General features: G+C 40.5%; 1 protein-coding gene across 1 annotated transcript; it reads right to left on the bottom strand.

Annotated features, from left to right (window-relative positions):
- Positions 1-588: 588 nt before the first annotated feature.
- Positions 589-21,140, bottom strand: polr3a (polymerase (RNA) III (DNA directed) polypeptide A). Its single transcript, XM_046377471.1, has 31 exons — positions 20,926-21,140; positions 20,312-20,447; positions 19,758-19,895; positions 19,026-19,197; positions 18,755-18,909; positions 18,325-18,564; positions 17,692-17,854; positions 17,243-17,379; positions 17,050-17,153; positions 16,824-16,965; positions 16,109-16,249; positions 15,892-15,961; positions 14,723-14,850; positions 14,502-14,640; positions 13,567-13,731; positions 13,170-13,342; positions 11,951-12,062; positions 11,136-11,254; positions 10,729-10,866; positions 9,755-9,925; positions 8,042-8,155; positions 6,203-6,289; positions 6,032-6,114; positions 5,058-5,228; positions 4,598-4,691; positions 4,330-4,422; positions 3,440-3,604; positions 2,504-2,668; positions 1,815-1,946; positions 1,600-1,732; positions 589-1,518 (listed from the first exon to the last, which is right to left on the bottom strand). Exons 1-31 carry the CDS (start codon positions 20,967-20,969, stop codon positions 1,370-1,372), a joined length of 4,173 nt encoding a protein of 1,390 aa, XP_046233427.1. The 5' UTR covers positions 20,970-21,140; the 3' UTR covers positions 589-1,369.
- Positions 21,141-21,833: the final 693 nt, after the last annotated feature.

Genomic DNA, 21,833 nt, shown 5'->3' with positions numbered 1-21,833 from the left:
AGAGAATACTCTAGTCGGGCAATATGCACACCGATCAAGTCAATTTTGATAGTTGATGTCAATGGACAGACAATCAGACAGACAATGGACAATGCTTTCCCATAATCCACTGGAAAAGGAACTAGAGGAGCTTCTGAGGGCCTGAAATAATTAAAATAAATTCTGGGTGATGGGAAAATAGCCCAAGTGTTAGCATGTTGACATTTGCTAAAAAGCACTTATGCATATAACTGCTAAGACTGATGTGAATTTCTGTAGTTTTGCATTTTGTATTTGATAAATTAAAGTATGAGGCAAACTGACATTTTTTACGATTAGGAGAAAAGTCAGGGGATTGTCAACAGGATCCTCTTTGCCTGAGGACCATGAACACAACTGAATTCATGATAACTGATAACAGATATAGATGTTGAAGTCTGACAAAATCAACCGCCAGACGCTGCATGACTTGCAGCCAGCATGGCTAAAAAATGTTATTTTTGAAATGACATGAAACCTGAGGTTAATCCCTTCACAAACTGACTGGCCAAGAGTTAACACTTCAGCTGGATTCTTGAATTGCTGCATGTATGCAAAATGTTCCCATTATTCTCTGTGTCATTTATTTTATTACATTATATACATAATTACATTATCATATGAAAAGACTCCATACAGGATGGAAAATACCAAATGAAACGCTGTTGATCTCAATCTTTATGAAAACCAATCTTTTTCAGTGAACATTCCTGAAGTGGGTTTTGCAGTGTGAATAAAAAGTCTCTTTTTATTGGCAAATCGAAGCTGCAACGTTATGAAAGAAAAAGGTCCTAAGCGCCAAACTAAAAAGACATCAAATCTGCTTTGCAAACAAGAGGTAATCTTTCTGAAGTCTTCTGCAAACGGGTTTATGAGGAGCACGTTACACATTATGCACTGTCAAAAAACACAAATAAAAATTCACACAGTGCTCAGTGCCATTACATAATCATTACGTAAGATAACGTATCTTCATGTGTGAGGACACACTGTTTGATAAACAAGTAAAAAAAGCCAGAAGAGCAGCAAAAAAAAAGGACTGAGATCTGATTTTTTTTTGTCTTCTTCTCACAGATGACCATCCTTTTAAACTTAAATAATAAGCTATTCCACTAAGTCTTGCTTATATATGCTAACAGATTTGTTTTGTGGTGTAAAATGCAGTGTCCTCACAGCCTGTGGCCTCAGCAAAAACATTACAGCAATAAATGAAGACACAATCCTATTTAGGAGATAGGAAATTATCTGATACCCTGGCAGGCACTTCTGTATTTGATAGTCTGTAGGTGTCTGCAGCCTCTGGAACAAAAAAAAGCCACTTCAAATATCCCTACGGTTTCTTTCCTCAATGCTATGTGATCAGAGGTATATGGAAGTCTGCATTGTCAAAGAGGAGAGGTCTTCTGACTGGAGAGGGATCCTTGTCAGCCTTGTGCAACAGTTTAAATAGTCCTGTTCCAATATTCATGGGAATCCCCATAATGATGCACTCAGACACACCTGAAACAGGAACACAGGAAATGTTGAGACCCAATTCAGTGAAAGAATAAAATGCAATATCATTACAGAGATGAAGCTTACCGCATACAGAGTCCTTTTGTCCGAAGTAGGCGGCGTCGAAGAGATGATCAGCTGTTTTCTCGAAGGAGGCCAGCATGAGGACACTCTCCTTCATTTTGGCTAAACCAAACCTGGTTATTCCCAGTATCTCACCCTTTATGGACAGAGGACAGTACGCACACAGATGAAATTACCTGTAACTACTCAAACACTATGAAGACTTCTACTGGACAAACCTTGTAGGACATGAGGTCTGCTAAAAGCATGACGTGACGGCGGTCAATGCTCATCCCGTGGTTCACCATGGTGTACTGAATCTCATTGATGATGGTGGATCTAGCAGCTTCAATACCCAGGGTCTTCTCAACCTGGAAGAAAAAGTAATCAATCAGTCAATCAGCTTCATGACCACTTGCATCAGTTGAGGCAAAGTGAATCTAGTATATCTATAATCTACAGTCAAGACAGTAAAACTTTCAAAATGAAGAGAGTCACTGGCTTCCAACCACCATTTTTAACACTCATGTAAGTTCCCAAGGGACAATTTTGCTTTCAGACAGCAGCCAGTTCAGTTCAGTTTCAGAATTCATGTGACAGAGACACCTGCAGGGCTCTAATCCCAGCTATAGTTAACCCGGTGCGCCAGAAGGTTTGTTACACAGAACCATCTGGGAAGTTGTGCCTGGAAACCTGCCTGGAGAAGAGCAGGCACTTTCAAAAAAAGAATACTTGGCAGGTGTTTGGACCAACCATTTCTCTATCCCCATCTGTCGCAGAGTAACATCAGCTATCACATGAACGAACAGTACGAAAAATTAGGGGACTGCAACCAGCGAAGCCAAACAGTAAATTAATCTCTTGCCGAAGCCAGTTGGAAGAAGAGCCAAAACACCTTTCCTGGCTTTAGATCTTTGTTTGCCAATACCTCATACGTATTGTTTGAAGTAGTTCTGCTTCCATTCACTCCGTGCGTAGCCATGACAGCTCTCAAGTTGTCCCCCTCCACCAGGAGCTTATACTTGTTCTTTCCGCTCTGTTCGTCAATGTGAATAACAGCTCGGGCCACCTCGGGTATTCCTTGAACCACCACCTTCCAAGCGAGAAAACAGAACAATGTCAGAAGTTAAAAAAAGGGAATAATACCCATTACAGGTTCCCAGAAGCCAGGAGACCCTACAGAGCATTATTACCAGACTCTGCAGTTTGCCTTGGCTCTGTGAAGCAAATCAGCTCTTTTGGTTTTAAAGCCCAGAACTTAACTGTCTCAGCACTCTCAGACAAAGCTGATCAAAGGCAGGTAAACCTAGTGGAGCACTTAGGAACTCAAGAACCACGTCAACTTTCTCAGGAGTTAGTGGAGACTGAAACAGAGCTACGAGGAAAAGTGAATGTTGGAGTGACATTAGTCAGATGTCTAGAAACACCACTTCAACTTACTGTTCAAGCATGTGATGAATGTCACTGACTGAATGAATGAATGTCAAGTCATTGATTGTCTCTCTGCTGGATACGTAAAAAGGCTGTTAATTGGCACATTCACCACTGCTGGCAAAAGCTCTAAAAGGTGTTAGGGTCAATTATGAGTTTACAGCTTCCCCCCAAGTGGCCAAAAATAAATCAATGTGTGACTGAAAAAATATGAGAAGCTGAAAGCATTTAATGTTTTGGAATTTCTACTAGAGTTGAGGAGAAACTTCTGTTGCTTATCTGTACTCGTATATGTTTCTTATTTCCTTCATTTGTTGCCTCATATTTTCTTTCCCACATCAGTATAGAGTCCTCATACTACACCATGATGGACGTAGCTCATGTAAAACTGTATTTAACTACATCAACAAACGGTCACACACCAGATTCTCACCTTAGGAAGTTCCTCCTTTAATGACTGCAGAACATAGTACATGGAGCTTTTGCTGTTCTCCCGAGGAGACACACACACCACGGCCTCGCCATGCACAGCGATGTCTCCTGGTTTCACCCGTAGTTTGGACATGCAGATGGAGTAGCGCACTGTTTCTGCGTTTACCTGAGACACAAAAGAGAAAGTAAAGCAAGCAGCTGTTACCACGCGAAACACAAAAGTGCCGAGCTGTGCTGTGGCGTTTCGAAACCTGTAGACAAAAAAAAAAAAAAAACCACTTTGTGTCAACTTTGTGTAACCTTCTCGTGTTGCATTTCATTAAATGCAAGGTCATTTTGACTCCAAAGTCAAGTGTGAGGGTCACGAATACCTTTTATATATCCAGACCAAATGCTATGAGGCTTAATTTGTAACCATGGCAACTGAATAAATCACTACACAACTACAATAAAGCAAGATAATGTAATTTTTACTGAATACGTGTCAAATGCAGGATAACTGTCACTCTGAATTTACTCTGAGCCAGTGGAAATAGACAACTTTTATGCTTTAGCATATTATCATCATGTAACTATAGATTGAAATAGCATTACGTAAGTCTTTCTATTGGTTCCTTATCAGCCTTGCCTCCCACCCACAATATAATAAACTGAGGTAAAACAAGAGGGAATGGATGGAGATCGCTCCGGTGTTCTGTTCCCAAGTCAAAATGTGTTAGTGTATAGTTACATTTGGTGAAAATAACATGACACTCACAAGTTAATAACAGAAAAAACAGTCAGCTGGGGCAGTCGGCTGTAGTTATCCCAGATGTCAAAAATAATCGAACATAACGAGCCATATACATTTTTTTTACACAGTGTCAGTAAAAATAAAAAAAGCAGTGGTACCTCCAGTCGCAGCAGCCTTATTCTCTCCAGTGACAATTTCACCAGGATGAAACAGTCATCAGGTAGAAAAACCTCCTCTATATACTCAGAAATCTGTAAAGGACAGCAAAAGACCTTGGCTTTATTAGAGCTCAGTGCTTCAATGATCTTATATCTCGACAGTTTCGTTTGATATATACACGGCTTACCATATAATGACAACGATAATCATTTGTTTAATAACAGGCATAAAGAGGAACGTGCAAAATATGCTGCAGGTATGAAATACCTCTCCCAAAAGAGTTTTCTCAATCCTTCCCTTTACCAGCCTGGCGAAGTCAGCGTCGTCTTCGACATCCAAATGGGCCGTGATTATAGGTGTGCTGAGTGGCGAGCAGACAATTTTCAATACATCGTTCAAAATAAATTAGGGATGTATTCACCACTGCCACACAACGAGAAAATCATTTTTCGAAATGCACTAATTCAGTTTCTAAGGACTCAGGAAAGTGATCATTATGCTTCACTGAAGACTTAGACTCCAATGCTCGAGACAGCAAATGTCAAACATGAGAAGTCCTTCCAATCAGTGGTCATCATGAATGACTTCTTATTCCAACTGGCATCGATAATTTTCAATGAGATCCCACAGACACCCAAACAAAACCCCGAAGGATGAAAAATCTTCCTCTTTCTCCTTTTGCTCGTATGACAAAGGTGAAATATCTGTCTGTAATTACACATTATACCTGATGTTCTTGGAGGCGTTGATGATCTCTTTGATGCGAGGAACCCCCAGAGTGATGTTCATTGATGCTACGCCGGCAAAGTGGAAGGTTTTCAGGGTCATCTGAGTTCCAGGCTCTCCGATGCTCTGGGCACAAAGGGCCCCTACTGCCGAGCCTGGCTCCATCTGAGCTCTGGATGAGTAAACACGATAAGAGACAGCTGAAGCGGATTTCATTCAATTGATAATTTATGGAAACTTGGCAGTTATTAGACAAAAATTCTCCCATCAGCCTCAAATTGTAAAGAAAATATATACAAGTGAAAATCTGGCTTCAAAAAGACCAATTCTAGTGCCAACACGAATTTTATAAGTTTTCAGCCCTGCTCGTGGCCCCTGGGATAGCAATGGCGGTCTGTCAGTCAACAGTTTTAGGATGTACAGTTTTTGGTACAGATACTGACTGTTCCCAGAGGAACCATTAGCAAGCCTTGTGATCCCTTTAGCTCTGGTGCCGACACGAGTGTCTGGTTTAAAGTGACCTAAATTCCTAAATGCAGAAACTCATGGAAACTCAACTAGTAGAATGATTGTTATGAAATTTGGTACAGGCATTCATGTCCCCGTCCAGATGAATTGTAGCAACTGTAACAGCTATTCCCTATTTGTGACTCCTGAGGTGCTTTCAGAAAGCAAACACTTGCCACTCCTGACTGCCTGCAATCCTTCCAGCGTGTACGCTGGAGACTATCTACTACACCAAACAAACCACAGCACATTAAAGAGAGCTCTTTAATGAACAGAGCAAATGAGGAAAACCGCTGTTGTGTTCAACAACTTCTGTAACATCTGAAACCAAAAAGCTGACATTCATGACCACTTCATGCAGCGACTGGCTGGGTGTGTGGAGGTGAGAAAGTGAGCAGGTTTAAAACTCTCGAGTTTTCTCTTTGCACAACACTTTCTGTCACATTTTTGTGGATGTGAGTCTTGTACCTCATGTATTTGTCTCTGCAGGTTTCAAGGAACTTCTCCAGCTGTGTGGGAGTTATGCGGTCCAGCTGATAAAGAACCTTCGGCTGTAAAGAGATGAGCAATTAGTTTGATTGAGTTAGAGCTGAGCTTAAAGACACTGCTGCACATAAATCAATGGTATGTGGTGTCTACCTCACTGGTGCCGTTGTCATTGATGCCATACTTGTCCCTCGTCTTCTTGATCCTTTCGGAGGAGCTCTTAATAAATTTTTTTATCTCCTAGAGTTGAGAAAATCAATATTTTCAGAGGCTGAAAGGCTCATTTGAATGGGCTTGTTTGCACACGGTTATATTAACAAATCCATATTGTGTTTTGACACACGATGCACATCTCATGCTGTAGTTATCAGAACAGCAAAGCAATTAAGACGTGGAGAATGAAACCTCCCAGTGTAAAATCATACAGATTAATCTTTTCAAGTAGCGCTTTAAAGTGAGCACACGTCAAAGCGTGAACTGAAGCACAATGACGAAGGCAGTTTGATTTTCTAAGAAAGACAGTCAGAATAAATTATTAATCTGATACAACTCTTGCTGACACACCATTCTCGATTCGGTTCAACCACAATCCAGCATGCTCTGCCACCATACCTGCAGGTACTTCTCTGAGCCTGTGTCAGTTAACTCCTTCACAAAAGGGGGGGAGGGGTCACATGTATTACTGCCAGCGCACAATTGACTGTTTATAAGTGGCTGTGAGTTCTTCTAATGACTGTGTGCTTTTCTGTGCTCTAATGACCACATCCTATTCATTGCCATGTTATTCCTCATTATAGCATACCACAAAGGCCAATAAAGACACACAGAGTCAAAGGACACACTTTCAGTCATGTTTTCTTGTGTTCAGGTGTTGACCGCAGGAGGTGTGATGGTTTTCTCTCTGCACCATTAACCAGACTGTTACTGCAACATCAACCATAAAATGTGTTTTTCAAATAACCTAACCCCCACAAATAAAACCTCAAAAAACACAGAAAAGTTTCACAAAAACAAGAAGGAAGGTTTACTCTGAAATACAGGTGGGCATGTGGGTGTTTTGGCAAGGCAAATCCAGTGAGTGACCTGTACAGGACTCTCAATTGTTCTTAACTGATATTTTACAACTTTATGAGAGTGCATGTTGCATACCTTCAGCAATTAAACTTTGTTTAAAGATGTCTACACAGACTGATGGATGCACACAGAGAATCAGTCAGTAGTTGTGCACTGCAAAAGCTTTAAACTGGCAAGCCTGTAGTTCACTTATACTATGTAGCCTACTGTACATAATTTAGAGAAATTTCATTTTTATATTGTCTTGTAGACCCCACACACACTGGTAGTTATATTCATTTCAGTGAAGTTAAAAAGACAGCCAGACAGATTGAATATATCAGATTTTTCAAGGCATGCTGTCACCTGGAATCTGAATCTAATTAGGTGAAGTCAAGTTGAAGTTGAATCACTGACACAGTCTACCTGCCGTGCAGTGGTTCACCTCCTCTACATGTCGGATTGTCTGAAATAATCGTTTTTTCTGCAGCACAATAAGGAGCTTATGGATGGCATGGACAACAAACTGCTGTTCAATGATTCATTGTTATCTCTGGCTGAGAGGATAATAATCTCCTTCATTAGTTGGACCTCCAGTGAAACTTTCACTGAGATGTGATGTAAAATTATCAGTGGGTTAAAGACAGACTTATTTGTTTTTTGGTACACATTTCATCTGAATTTGTTGACTTTGCAAATTACATTTATTTTATTTTCTTCTGAAATACTAGTTTTGCTTCAGGTGATTACTGGAATTTAGAATTCGAAGAACTTTGCTTGTTTGACTTTTCAGCTTTGATAGAGGTTTTGAGCTCTTGAACTTCTTACACATCTAAGCATGAACCACTTGAAAAGCTGCACTTGGAAAGAACTGTCACTACAATTACAACAGAAATAAAGGAGTACAAAAATCTGAATTTCAGACTGTGCTGTGGTTACCTCTAAGAAGCTGTCTCTGCAGCACAAGAAGTCAGCTCTCTTCATGATGACATCGGCAGTGAGGACCAGCTCGTTTTGACTGAGGGCAGGCTCATCTGGGCATGTGTAGACAGCCTTGGAGGAAGAGGGGGATCAGAGAAGAATCAAAAGGAAAATATTGGAAACACAAAACTGCAAAAGCACTCAATTACAAGTCATTGATTCCTGATAGCTCCCTCGGTGAAGGATTAACAGCTCAGCCGACAGCTGATTCTCATCACAACCTCAAGAAAATGACCTACTGACTGTGACAGACACATTTTTCTTATTATATTCATTCTGATTTACTGGCCTGTGCAATTTTAACAAATGTATCGTGACAGTCACCATTAAATCACGGGACAGTCAGGACTTACTATGCCTGACCCCAACCCTGATTTGTAAAAACAACTTGAATCGCCACTGTGTATGAGAAGTGCAAGATAAATTAAGAAAAAACAAAAAAACAAATGCCAATAAATTAACATGCAGAGCTTTTTCCTGCAGAGCTCACAGTCTGAGGGATCGATCAGCTCTGGCAAACGTGCTCCTGCTATTAATCACGATGCTCACCAAGGCAAACATAGGTGGTATTTTACACTCAGGCCAGATGGCTCATCACACTATAATAACAGCAAAATACAGAAACACCTCGAGAAGTACAGTCAATCTATGCTTAATTACGGTTATAAAAAGGCCTAATTCTGTCTAAATTTGTATGTAAACTAACTCTGAACGGCAGCAGAATTAGCATTATTAACAGCATTATTAACTTGAGCATTAGTTGATGTCTACAAGGTGACTTTAATGCAATGAAGTAAATGTCAGCAACGCTCAATAGATTAAAATAACCTGGAAATCTGAGCTCCCTCATTAACACAGTTCATCAGAAAATCAATTCTACAACAACTGATAAAATTACTCAGGCAACTAGACCACTTTTCTGCAGAGAAATCAATTTAAACTTCCTGCAATTTTATCTAATTGACTTACAATTCTAACTAATTAAGTCAAAGCTGTAGGATTTATCAGTAAAAAAAAAATTCTATTCAGTTTCCGTGTTTTCATGTGAGGAGCTTCTCTGCTAATGAGCTTCCGGAAGGAGTCATCTCGCAGTGGGATAATATTCACACCGATGTTTGTTCTCCCAGAGAACCAGCACGTAATGGTGTATCCCGGATTTAAAAGGCTTTCCTTAGGCTACAATGAGCCATTGCTAAGAGACAGAGAGGCTTAGCTTTTTCCAGTAAAAACGAGATGCTGCATATGTCCTTTGTATGAGCAGGTTGATTTTTTTTTTTAACCTAGCAACCTGGCTAGGTTGGCCGAACGTGCCTGAATGAAGGCAAGCGGGCTTCTTCCTTTTACACAAAATCACTCTGGAAACAGATGACCTTCCTGTCACGAGAAGTCACCTCTACAGATTTGTTTTTTTGTTTTTTTTGTTTTGTTTTGTTTTTAATGAAAGACAACAGACTAAACATTAGCATATCACACACTGAGAAGCGTGCAGTGAACATTCATTGTTCGTGAAAGCTGAGATATGAATGTAAGAGACCAAGCAAAACGAAAATGTAAGACGTGACGCCGCTATCAAGAAGGGTCATGCAAGGGCTATGTGTCCAAGAGCAAAAATGAAAACTGACAAAATGAGTAAAGAAAGTCCATAATGTGCTCACTCGTGCTTTAACTCACCCGGATGCTGTCTAGGACTCTCTTAAACTCCAATGGCTCATCCTTGCCTTCCATGGCAGCAGGGTCCAGACCATCTCCACCATAAATAAACTGGATGATATCGCCAGTGGAGCTGCGTACTGTCAGGTCGTACTGTGAACACAAATCCTCCAGGGACTTGACCAGACGGCGCTGTCCAGACACAGAAGGGAAATCTTAATGCTTCTGCAAGACATTTTGGACAATGCTATGCCTCCAACTTTGTGGCAGCAGTTTGGGGAGCAACCTTTTCTATTCCAGCATGACTGAGCCCCAGTGCACAAAGCAAAGCTTCATAAAGACATGGTTGGATGAGTTTGGTGTGGAAGAACTTGACTGACCCACACAGAACCCTGACCTCAACCCCATCCGACACCTTTAGGATGAATTGGAATGGAGACTGTGAGCCATGTGTTTTCTTCAAACATCAGTGCCTGAACTCACAAATGGCTCTACTGCATGAATGGGCAAAAATTCCCATAAAAACACTCCAAAATCTTATCATTATCTCAAGGAAATTCAATCGAATGCAACTGGACTTAGTTATTTGTCTTTGAAAGGATAGTCCCTTCAGATGCTGCATCTCAGGGGGAAATCTTGTGGAAAGCCTGTCCATGTATTTAGAATGCAATGTCATTAAAGTCCCCGTTGGTGTGATGGTCAGTTGTTCCAATACTTATGAACTTATGAATATTAGTTGTTTTGGTGTTTTTGAGCCATTTTTTATTTCAAAACAAAGTCTGGACTTGATTTTTTTTAAGGAATTTCTGGGATTATGGATCAAGGCACAGTTTGCACTACAGTATAGATTAACCTAATTTTTTGCCTGCATAAATGCACATCACAGTCCACTTGACAAACAAAAAAGACCTTAAAGACACACACTTTCATTCAGCTATGTGACATCAAGCATGATAACAGGAGCCACGGGGGAGGAAAAAGCCTTCAGGCATTACCTGCATGTATCCAGTTTCTGCGGTTTTCACAGCCGTGTCCACCAAACCTTCCCGACCAGCCATGGTGTGGAAGAAGAACTCTGTGGGTGTCAGGCCAGAATAGAAGCTGTCGGCCACAAAGCCTTTAGCAGCAGGCAGCTGTTCAGAAATTGTAAAGCAATTAAGTCTTTTGAGTATTCTAGTAAGCTGAGCACAGTTGTTGTTGTTATCACATCAATTATTTTATATAGTTGATTAAATAAAAACAGGAGACACTGGTAGTGGGTCACTGCCATCTGTAAAAGACCAAATAACCACTGCTAATTTAAAAAAAACAACCGCTGTATTTACCAACAAATATAAATACACTGTGTATGACCCCTTTGGGGATATGTAGCAATAATTAAAATAAATAAAATGGGTCTTACTTTTGAGTGCTTTTCAAAGTGAGGCAGGGATCGATTCTCGAAACCATCAGGCACTCGAGAGCCACTTATGGCTTGCTGGCCCACACAGGCAATCATCTGAGAAATATTAATGAAGGACCCTATGTGTATACAGAGGAGACAGGTGAAAAGGTGAGACAGTACACAAACAAACATGAACGATAAAGTATGCACAAGAAACAGAACCCACGCAGAGATTTGAAATTTAGCATCCATTAAACCAGAAGGTCACAGCTGATTTTATTTAATGGAGAGTAGGTTCATAATTTACTGTTTTAAAGTGGGATCAGATGGGTTAGCAAAATGATTTACAGGGTATTCCTTGTTTACTTGTTCCAAAACTGTGCCTTACTATTATAAAGTGAAGAGAATAATGGGGAGGGACTTAATTGACCTGCTGGGTCCCTTTCAGTAAAAGTAAACCACAGTAAACCTCAGAGTGGTTCTGCTGCAAATGATCAGTTACTTTAAACTGCTAGTAAACTAATGGGTTATTTTATCTTAAAGCTGCTACTTAAGTATTCTGATTGTTTTGTTACCTTTGATCTAAAATGGACTAAATTGTTATCTGAGCACTAAATATGAAAGGTTATATTTTTTCATCTCCCTCTTATCTGCTGCCTTGTTAGGAAGACGATGACACATATTTGAACTGCCAAACATTTGTGTCAGTGCATCACTATGGAGAACACAATGTTATCTTTAAAGTTGTTGTCTTTAGCATTCTTACGCTGAAAAATACATGGAGCCAAATTAAAACTTCATTATCTGTCAAGTTTCTTTCCCAGTCAGCTTACCTTTGGAGCCGCAGAGAGCCATGATCAGAGGGCTGTTGCTCTTGTCGAGCTCCCTGAGGCAGGCACTGCCAGCTCGATCTCTGATGACGGACAGCTCTTTCAAGATAAGAGCCTATTGACCAATACACACAAAATGAAACAACTATTTGAACCACTGCCATTACAAAGGCCAATATAAAGTATTTTCCCAATACAAGTGATCTCTGGAGAGTCTAGGAGTTGTACTCTCAAACAATGCCACCATTACTGCCGTGCCATAATCGAACCAAATGCACTTTGTTCAACAGTGAAAGCATTCGTGTTTGTATCAAAATGACAGTTGGTTGGTCATGCCATGAAAGAACTGCCTGCAGTGCTTTTCAGTCAGACCAGAAAGAAGAACAAAAAATGTGACTTTGAATGGAGTCTGGTATCAGAAAAAGGACTTCAAGGAAATGCAATGAAATTCTTCCAAGCTTGAGGTTAATTATTAGAGCAGCTATTAACAAAACAGTAAGTACGATCCATTTGCAAAGACGTAGAAATCTGTTAACACTGGGTTTTTAGCTTTTATGGTCAGGATTGCCCTAGATAGTATTTCTGCATATAATTTGCTTGGAGCGTAATCAAGTTGACTCCTGGACCTGACTCACACTGGACTTTTGAAGTTATTTCCAATACAGATATTTGACCTCCAATAATGACACATCAGTCAATATTCATATATTTATACAAATGTCAACTAAAGACCTCCTGACTTGGTGTCATTTCTAATATCAATCAGCCTGTTTTCTTTTAGCACCACAGCTCTGCTCAGCTGCTGAAAGGAAACTAGGAAGCTTATCAACTAAGTCAAATCTAAGTCATTTTCAAGCTCATTTAGCAGTTCTTCCTGTAATAAGCCTCTTGTGAATTTTCAGAGGACGTCAGAGTCTGTCACATCACTGATGAGTCACCCCGGGTGCGAACATACCATTGGGTGGGAAGGTGGCAGTTTCAAATAAAGGCATGAAATGAAAGAGCGTAAATGTGACACGGTGTGCACGTGGTTGATTAAACTGAGCTGTAGCAGTGAGGACCCTGATCCTGGACCCATATAGAAGTGCTTCTACTTTATTGCTTTAGTCTAATTCTATTCTACTGAAACTTGTTATTACTCCTTCTGTAAGTCGCTTTGGATAAAAGCATCTGCTAAATGAAGTGCAATGTAAAGTAATGTAATATATGTTTTCATGAGTACCTCCAGAGTCTCCTCCGCTGTGCAGCCAGGCTGCTGCTGCAACTTGCCAGTCTGCAGAGCCTCGATATATTCATCACATTTCGTGTAACCATCGTCAAGCAGGTCATGCTTGGCCTTGAGCAGACCCTGGCCGGGTGTAACGTCACCAATGCCAATAGAAAAGCCACGGTTGGCTAAAGAGTGAGGGTTAAAAAAAAAAAAAAAAAATCAAGTTACAATCAATATCTACATGTTATCCAGTCTGTACAATTGATTTCTGTTGACTAATGACTCAAAATGACCCACTATTTACCAAACTCCTCATTCTGTAACCATTTTTTTGGGGGTTTATTTCTGCTGAGCTTGACAGATATCTCACTGGAATGTACAAGTTGTTAAAACCTCGAAGACCACCTACAGAGGTACACTGGGGCAAGTCTTGCCAGGCGGGACATGGCATTAGCAGCCTCCAACTGTCCCCAGTCTCTCAACAGGATGTAGAAGATGTTGTTCTTGGACCCGGATCCCAAGGTGCCCTTGTCCATGCTACCACACATCAGTTCACTGTTGTGGATCACCACGACTAGAAAGGTGACAAGAAAAAATGATGTAACACGTTTGAGAATAACACCAAGGCCAAGGGGATAAAAATACAGCATGTTCCTCGCCTGGAGAACCTTGATGTACCTGATGCCATTGGTGAAAGCTGAAAGATATTCTGCTTCTGGATAATAATCATGAGGGAATTTTTTAAAAATTAAATTCAACTGAATTCAATTAAAATTAAATTAAGCTAATGAAAAATTAGGTTGGTCCTCTTAAGCAAGAATAGAATGTCCTGTTTATTTACAGTCTCCCAGGGACGGTCATTAATTAAATTCAGTATTATTTATAGATTTCCACTAGAACCATCATAATGATGAAAGAACACATTGCATTTGCCTTGTTCACACTGATGAATCCAAAAAATCTGATAAAAAACAAAAAAAAGTTCAATTTACATTTTTGTTTACACGTGAAGAATTTTGTCTCCTCTAATTCATGGCCCTGCAGCACAATTTAGTGCATTAAAGACAGATTTGTTTGTCACTTTTTGCAGACATTGATCATTCACCTAACTCTAGTGTCTCCTCTTCAAACCTAATCAGAGAGGTTTGGGATGATCCTGATGTTGTCCTGTTAATGTACGTCAATTGTAATGTTGACATATTTTTGCCGTTTTACTGTCTCTTTCTATCTTGCGAAAGATGTCTCAGTAAATCAGTCAAAGAGGTTGTAATAAGATTAAACTTTATGATGTAGCTAAATAAAACCTCTTCGTCTGGTGTGGACATTTGTACTGAAGAAACTCACACGAGTCGTTGTGACAGAGATCCTCTCCCTTGCCACAGTACTGTTTGCCCTTGGTCCTCAGATTCGCCTTGACTGGACATTCTTTACTTGGCTTCAGAATGATGCTGAAGATCTGTTTGCCTGTCCACAGAGCCATGGGCTGATGGACACACAGTATGGTGATGTGTCAGAAGCAGCTCACAAACACAGAGTTATGTAACAAGATCACAGGGGTGAAGTACCTTCATTATAGCCGGGCGGGGGAGAGAGACCCTGATTTTTTCATCTTTGCCCACAAGGATTGATGCCACTATCTGACAGGCTTTTGATTTGTCAAAGAAGGTGTCCTTCAGCGTCAAGAGGTAGGCCCCTAGGAGGTAGAAATACACTCTAAAACTTAAAGGATATGAAATACAGAGGATTTTCAAATATGAATGAAGTGCTCCCCCATCAGGTAGAAAATGCTTATTCTTCCCCACATTAAATGTAACAGACATTTCAAGATTCACACACGTGTGGGAGATGTACAGTCCTCTCTTTTATCAGTTGTAAGCTCAAAGCACCAGGAGCCTCTCATCAAACTATAAAGCAAGGAATCTCTGTCTGTATGACATCTGGAGACATCTGATCAGCTTCCCTCTTGGTGAGTGTATCGCCGGGGACCCAAGCACGTGCAATGTCAAATCTGGTGCAACTGACACACGGGTCTCAGAGGCGTTCATTATTAGTAAACTCTGATTAACTAATCAAACAGCACTTTGCACAGCAGTGGGGGAAGGTCTAATTAGTGCTCAACTCAACTCTGTGAGTGAGATGCATGCTTGAAGAGAGGAGAGAAAAACAGTCAGGGAAATAAGAGAGTCAGAGAAATAATTTCACATGTTGTGCTTTAAAAAGAGAAAAGCACCTAAAGAGAAAACAAAAGCTTTCAACAGGCAGCATTCGGCTTGTTTGTCAGCCACCTGAAAAGTAGAAATAATTATTCCCATTATTAAAAGGTATAATAAGCAGAATATTTCATTTGCCATTTATGAACACAAGTCAAAGCCGACCACTCGCTCAACAGTCAAGAGAGAGAAAAAAAGAGAGAGCAGCAGTTGAGGCAGATAGAGCCATGAGTCAGAGAAATCAAACATTGTAAAGCACAAAAAAAAAAAATCAGAATATTGAAATAAACACCCACACCTCCACACAACACTGATTACAGCTGAAGTGCAAGTTTCAGGCACTGAGGCGTCAGCTAATTTGAGTTTAAACGCTGATGTTTTAATAGCACAGTCGGTATCGAGTGAAGTAGTTCGGATGAGTGCTTTCTTGAGAAAGCCTGTACAGAACGCGCACACGAGTGGCGCCGCACTAGCCGCAGAAACACAGAGCACTATGATTAGCTGCCACACAACACGGCACTGACCTGTCAAAAAGTCCTGAATAGCAGCAATCAGAGGTTCGCCGTTTCTTGGAGTGACGAGGTTAGCTTTTGTCTGGAAGAAAACATGATAATTTCTGTCAAACTGCAGTCAATTTTTCTATGAACAACGTGATGTCGGAGACAGCTTTTCATTTCTGAACGTCCCCACTGACAGGTGTGTTTATACCGCACAGGCCACACGTGTTGTGGTGACACGTACCCCCATCAGCACGAGGGCCTCGGCTTTGGCTTCTTCAGTCTGAGGCAGGTGCAGATTCATTTCGTCACCGTCAAAGTCGGCGTTGTACGGGGTGCACACGCACTCATTGAACCGAAACGTCCTGTGAGGTTTGACTCTGGCCTGCGAGTTTGAGAATACATGAGGAAGCAAACAAAACAAAGACTTACTACAAGATCAGAATAAAAACTGATTTTGAATGACGCTGAGAAGTTTATTTGAATTCTGGAGCATTAATTTGTTTAGTCAGGTTTGCTGGGAGGGATGAAAGCAATTTAAGGCACAGATAATAACCTTAATTTTCTATTTTGCTCTGATCTGTCACGGATCTCCGTCAGGCACCTGTGCCTGTTCTGTGTAGAACAGTCAATTACTTTTCTGTTCAGTAGGTAATTTGAGCTTTTTTAGGTAATTTGAGCAGGCATAGAGATTCTACACTACTGTTCAATAGATAGAAGCAGTGACTTTTGGTCTCCGCAATGAGCCTGAAAATTGCTTTAGCTAGCAAACTGTGAAGGTCTTGGCAAGAGCAATAATGAGATGTAAACCAACAAAAGGAAACATGAAAGACCAAACCTCGTGCAGTTACTTTCTCCTGTACTGGTATACATGCAGAGAAAATAACGCAGGTGATGCCTCGGTTAAAATTTAAAAGCAAAATTTAAATCTCAACGTGATCTCAAATAACTGAACGTACAATGTGGGCCATGATGCTGAGTTTGTGCAGAGAGGGCTGTCGATTGAAGAGGACGATGTCTCCATCTATCAGGTGCCTTTCCACCACGTCACCAAACCTCAGCTCCTGAGCTATCTTCTCACGGTTTCCATATTTTAAAAACCTGATAAAAAAAGAAGTCATTTTTGGCGCTGAAGCACATTCAGGTTATCTTGGTTCAATTTGCACCAGAAGCAGCCATCCTCACCTTTTCATCTGCGTGTGACGATTCTGAATAAAGTTGGCACCGGGGTGAACGTCAGGTCCGTTACGAACAAGTTTCCTCATTAGCTCCAGATTGGCTTTGTTCACCTGTAACATCAAATGAAATTTAGATGACTTTTGTTCTGTCATGAAGTGCTTGTTTAGCATATTTCTTGCAGCAATGGAGCAGGGCTTACCCTCTCTGGGTACGTCAGGATTTTGGCCACATGCACAGGGACGGCTACCTCATCAATCCTCAGATTTGGGTCAGGTGAAATGACCGTTCTGCCTGAAAAGTCCACTCTCTTCCCTGAGAGGTTTCCCCTGAATCGGCCTGAAAGTGTACAGTAAACAAATTAGCACGCATGCAACTCAAAATGTGCACCAAGTTATCATACCAAAAAATAAATAAATAAATAAATTTAAAAAAACAGGCAAGTAAACAGATATTTTAAAAAAATAGTTCATGAGTCTGTAAAAATCTATCTTCAATCTATCTTCTCTATGTTATTTTTTTTCCATTAACTGGTTACCCATCTACACTGTTTCCAAACTACAGAAAAATAAAACAAAATGTACATATTGTTAAAAACTGCATATCACAGGTATGTTATAGTTTACATACTGTACATTAAGTACACTATACCTTGCTTCCCCTTGAGTCTCTGCACGAAGCCTCTGGTCCATTTCTTGGGTGCCATGTTGAGCGGGATGCCCGAAAGCTCGCTGTTGATGTAGAGAGCACACTGCAGCTGGAGGAAGTCCCAGTCCTCCATGATCATCTGAGTCTTCGCCCCTGTCATTCGGTGCTAAACGAGAACAGAGTCTGTAAATGAGGGCTGTCACCATGAAAAATAAGACATCTGATAAGTGCAATTTTAGTTTCAAGGCTGATAATTGACTTTTGGATCAAGGCCTCAGCAGCCATCCCATGACAACCCTGAGCAGTGTTTGGGTTGTTGGAATTAGTTTGAAGGTTTAGGAAAGATTTCCTCATTTTAAGATGATACCAAACCCACAGTTGCCTTCTTACTTTGCTGTTAAGAAGAACTATGATTTATTCTAGCTGATGGCTGCTGGAGTTTGAAACAATGTTATGTTTTCCTTTGCTAAAGGCTGATGGTATCAGTAGCTCATGGTCAGCTGGCTCATCGCAGCTCATAATTTTCTTGCAGTGTAAAATTCACTGTCCTCAAACTAAAGGCCCAAATCGTCTAAGTCCTTGCAGATACTGTGCTGTGCTGAACAGAAGATAAGTAGCCACTGTCAGCAACACAACCTTTTTGATAACATCGTTGAGGAAGATTATCTCCGTGAGCTTCATGGTAAGGTCGTCCTCGTTAGTGCCTGACTTCAGGTCGCTGACCACGGAGGGTCGTATGCAGAGAGGAGGCACCAGGAGGCGGGTGAGGATGAGGTCTGCAGGTTTCCCTGCCTCAGGGTTCATCAGCAGCAGGGGAATGTCTCCTTCAGGAATCCTCTTGAACAGGTTCAGGACCACCAGAGGGTTCAGGTTTTCCTTGAAAGGAAATGATAATCAACAGAAAATGAGGCAGAATACAGGCTTGTGCAGGGCTCCTACATTTCTTCAATCAGTAAATAATACTGAGGTCTACTTCTGCTGTACCTGTCCTAGGCAGGATTGTGACTTGACATACGTCAGCATGAGAACACTAGAGAAGACTAAACAGCATCTGTGCTTTGTTCACCTGTGCTCTGGTCAGCAGCGGCTCCACCATTTTGTTGTGCTCGATGGCAGTATCAAAGGACTGCATGAATTCTGACACAAAAGGATCCACCACCTTCTTGTTGGTCTTATACTTTTCATGGATGATCTTAAGCAGGCCACACTTTTTCACCGATCCTGAAGAGTGAAAAAGGACACGGCTCACCTTTTCTCAATTACTGCATCAAGATAGCTGGCACAAGTCGGTGTCAAAAAGTAAATATCAAAAATGAAAATTGTCTTTTTCTTTTTACCATTGAAAGCAGAGCAGTTCAGACAGGTTGTCCTTTTGCGACATTTCTCAGAGATCTTCTTCTTCAACCCTCGTTTCTGGAGATAGGCCAGGTTGGGCCTTTTCAAGTGATCCATGAACTGCAGTTTCTCCTCTTTCGTCAGCATTATGCTTGAACATGTCTTGCAAATCATCTGGAGACATGACAAAACGCCACATTCAAATGAGGGAACTGAATCAGAACTTCACAAAGGTGTTTTATTATTTTTTATTTTATTATTACGTTGGGCGATTATGGATGTGCTGTTTAAGATATAAGAATATAAAAAAATGAGAACTTCATCAATTTACAAAAGTCTGATAAAACTGAAATAAAAGCTTAAAGCTTAGAGGAGATTTATACACAGTTAAGTGTTCAAAAGACCAAGCTAAAGCACACAATTCAATACAACACAATTCTTACAACCAGTGTTTTATACGTGTTCTAATTTTGATACTCTAGTGACACCTACGGGAAAAATTACATTTCTGTTTGTTATGCTAGAGTGCAGTTTAAAGTACCAATATCACTATCAAAGCTTTATCTTGCGCATGGCAATATTTTTCTGACTGAATTTGGGTCCACATACTGATTATGCTAACCGTCTGATATTGTCTTCCACACTATCCACAATCTCCTTTTAATACCATGTGAATATGAAGTATCTGTTATTTAACATCAGGTGTTGAGAACCGCATTAGACTGTTAACTTGCCTGCAAGATCCCTATGATGGCCTTGAAATAGCCAACATGAAAACATGGCAGCTCCAGATCCAAGTAGCCATAATGTCCCAAGCAATCTGCCAGGTTCTTCCCACATGTCAAACAGGGTCTGTCCTTCTCACTGGTGCCCTGCAGGAAACATCAGAGCAGAGAAAATCAACACATGTAGACCTGATGCATCAGTTTGATTATGTTTATGCCTGACAGGTTATATGATCTGCATATACAGATACTGTATACAAACGGCTAAACCAACAGCAAATCCATTAAATTTTCAACCAACTCTCGAAAAATGAGAATGTTAAAGAGAGAGACCTGAAGCACTAATGGATTACAAGTTCCAGAAGACAGTTTGGTAGCACAACTCACATACATAAAGCCTCATAATCTTGTTATAACAGAGGTTCCCAATAACATTTTTAAGAAAAATTACCACAAACAGAAGTCGTATTACATATGAACAAGAGCTTTGGTATATGAAGTCGTAATATACATGCAGCACTGTGGAGACATGTGTATATAAAGTGTTTATATCCGTGTCGTACCATACGGTGGTCTAACACTCCATAGGACAGCGGAGTGTGCTTGGTGTCTTGGCTGTACAGATTCTTGCTGACCACCTGAATGTGGGCCTGTTGACGCATCTGCTCGGCAGATTTCATCCCAAAGCAGATGTGGCTTCTGTAAACAAATGCGAGGTTAATGTATGCTTTATTGCGTTAATGTCACATCAGCAGCTCTGCTTTACCAAACTCATGGATAAACACAAGTGCTCCTGCGGTGACAATTTATACACAAGTGATAAGCAGTGCTGAGAAGTCAACAGGAACTAAATCCAATAAATAAGTGACATTAGGTTGTGGTTGATGCATGTTCACCACAAGTAGCTACTATGCCGATAAAATAAAGCTCCAACACTCACGTTTGAACTGTGTTTGACAATTTCTCTTCATACTAAGAATAGTTTAGCTAACGTTAATCTCCGTACCAGAACATCAACCATTTGAGTTTGACACAGCTCGTTTATTCAGCTGTTTAGCTAGGCTACTGTATACTCTTTAACGTCAACATTTTACAACTTGTCAGGATTAGCCACATTGCAAACTGTCTGACACTGGCTAACCGGCGAGCTAGCTAGCTACCATCCTCAGTTACTCACATTTTTTTGGCCACATCTGACTCTCTGAATTGCTCCTTCACCATTTTGGCGGCTTTTTCTGAATAAATAACAAGAGGACTAGTTAATCTGATATTCTGTCCTCATTCCAGCAGGCGAGAGCTAACGTGTAAACTGCACGCTGTCACTTCACTTTCCCATGTTGTGAAATGCTAACACCAACATGCAATATGTTGATAGCGTGTGAGCCACAGTGGCGCTGCCTTCCCGTAAATCCGTAATCACGCAACTTTTCCGCTAAATGGTCCTAAAGTTGTCGGGAACGGACTTTAAAGGGGTATGGGGGAAAGCACTATGCTGTCCCGGCCGACTGTAACTGTTCATCTTTGACTAATACAATATTAGGAGAATGAATTAAGCGAGCTGTGTCCATTTCTCCTCTAATTAGAGCTCTTAAAAAAATTATGAATTTAGATAGAAATACCAAATTGTGATTTTGTCGTATTGCCTATCTTGTTATTTTCCTTGACAGACAGCACAGAATATGCTGGCTCTACTCGCAACCCCACGAAAACCAGTGTCTAAGACTGAAAACATAGGAAATCCTATTTTACATGAATTATATGAACGCAGCACAAATCTATGCACAACAAGAGCAAGAAAGAGAAGTCAGGGAAGGCAGAGTACAGTCAGTATCAAGTGGATGCTGACACCTAACGGCTAAAAATTGTAATATTTCCTGATGGAGGTAATGTGAATCACTTTCATCTACAATATAAATAACTAAAATGTTTTAAGGTAAGTTATTTGTGTATTTAATACTCAATTGTGAATGTATTTTCAAACTTGGGATCTTATAATTTCTGTTCTTTTTATTTTTATTAAACTGCCAACACCCTTTCTTTCTTTCGTTCTTTCTTTCTTTCTTTCTTTCTTTTTTTTTACTTTGA

Source organism: Scatophagus argus, chromosome 21 (genome assembly GCF_020382885.2).
Source record: "Scatophagus argus isolate fScaArg1 chromosome 21, fScaArg1.pri, whole genome shotgun sequence".
In the NCBI taxonomy this organism is placed as follows: domain Eukaryota; kingdom Metazoa; phylum Chordata; class Actinopteri; family Scatophagidae; genus Scatophagus; species Scatophagus argus.
This window is presented reverse-complemented; position numbering and strand designations above follow the sequence as displayed.

What these genes read in the sequence shown, in the direction of transcription:
- polr3a (XM_046377471.1), bottom strand. Translation starts at nt 20,969, where the DNA reads ATGGTGAAGGAGCAATTCAGAGAGTCAGATGTGGCCAAAAAAAT. An exon ending in ACTTTGAAAAGCACTCAAAA is followed by an intron (nt 10,867 to 11,135) that starts GTAAGACCCATT and finishes ATTTCTGAACAG; the next exon opens with CTGCCTGCTGCTAAAGGCTT. An exon ending in CTTCAAACAATACGTATGAG is followed by an intron (nt 1,947 to 2,503) that starts GTATTGGCAAAC and finishes TTTTTCTTCCAG; the next exon opens with GTTGAGAAGACCCTGGGTAT.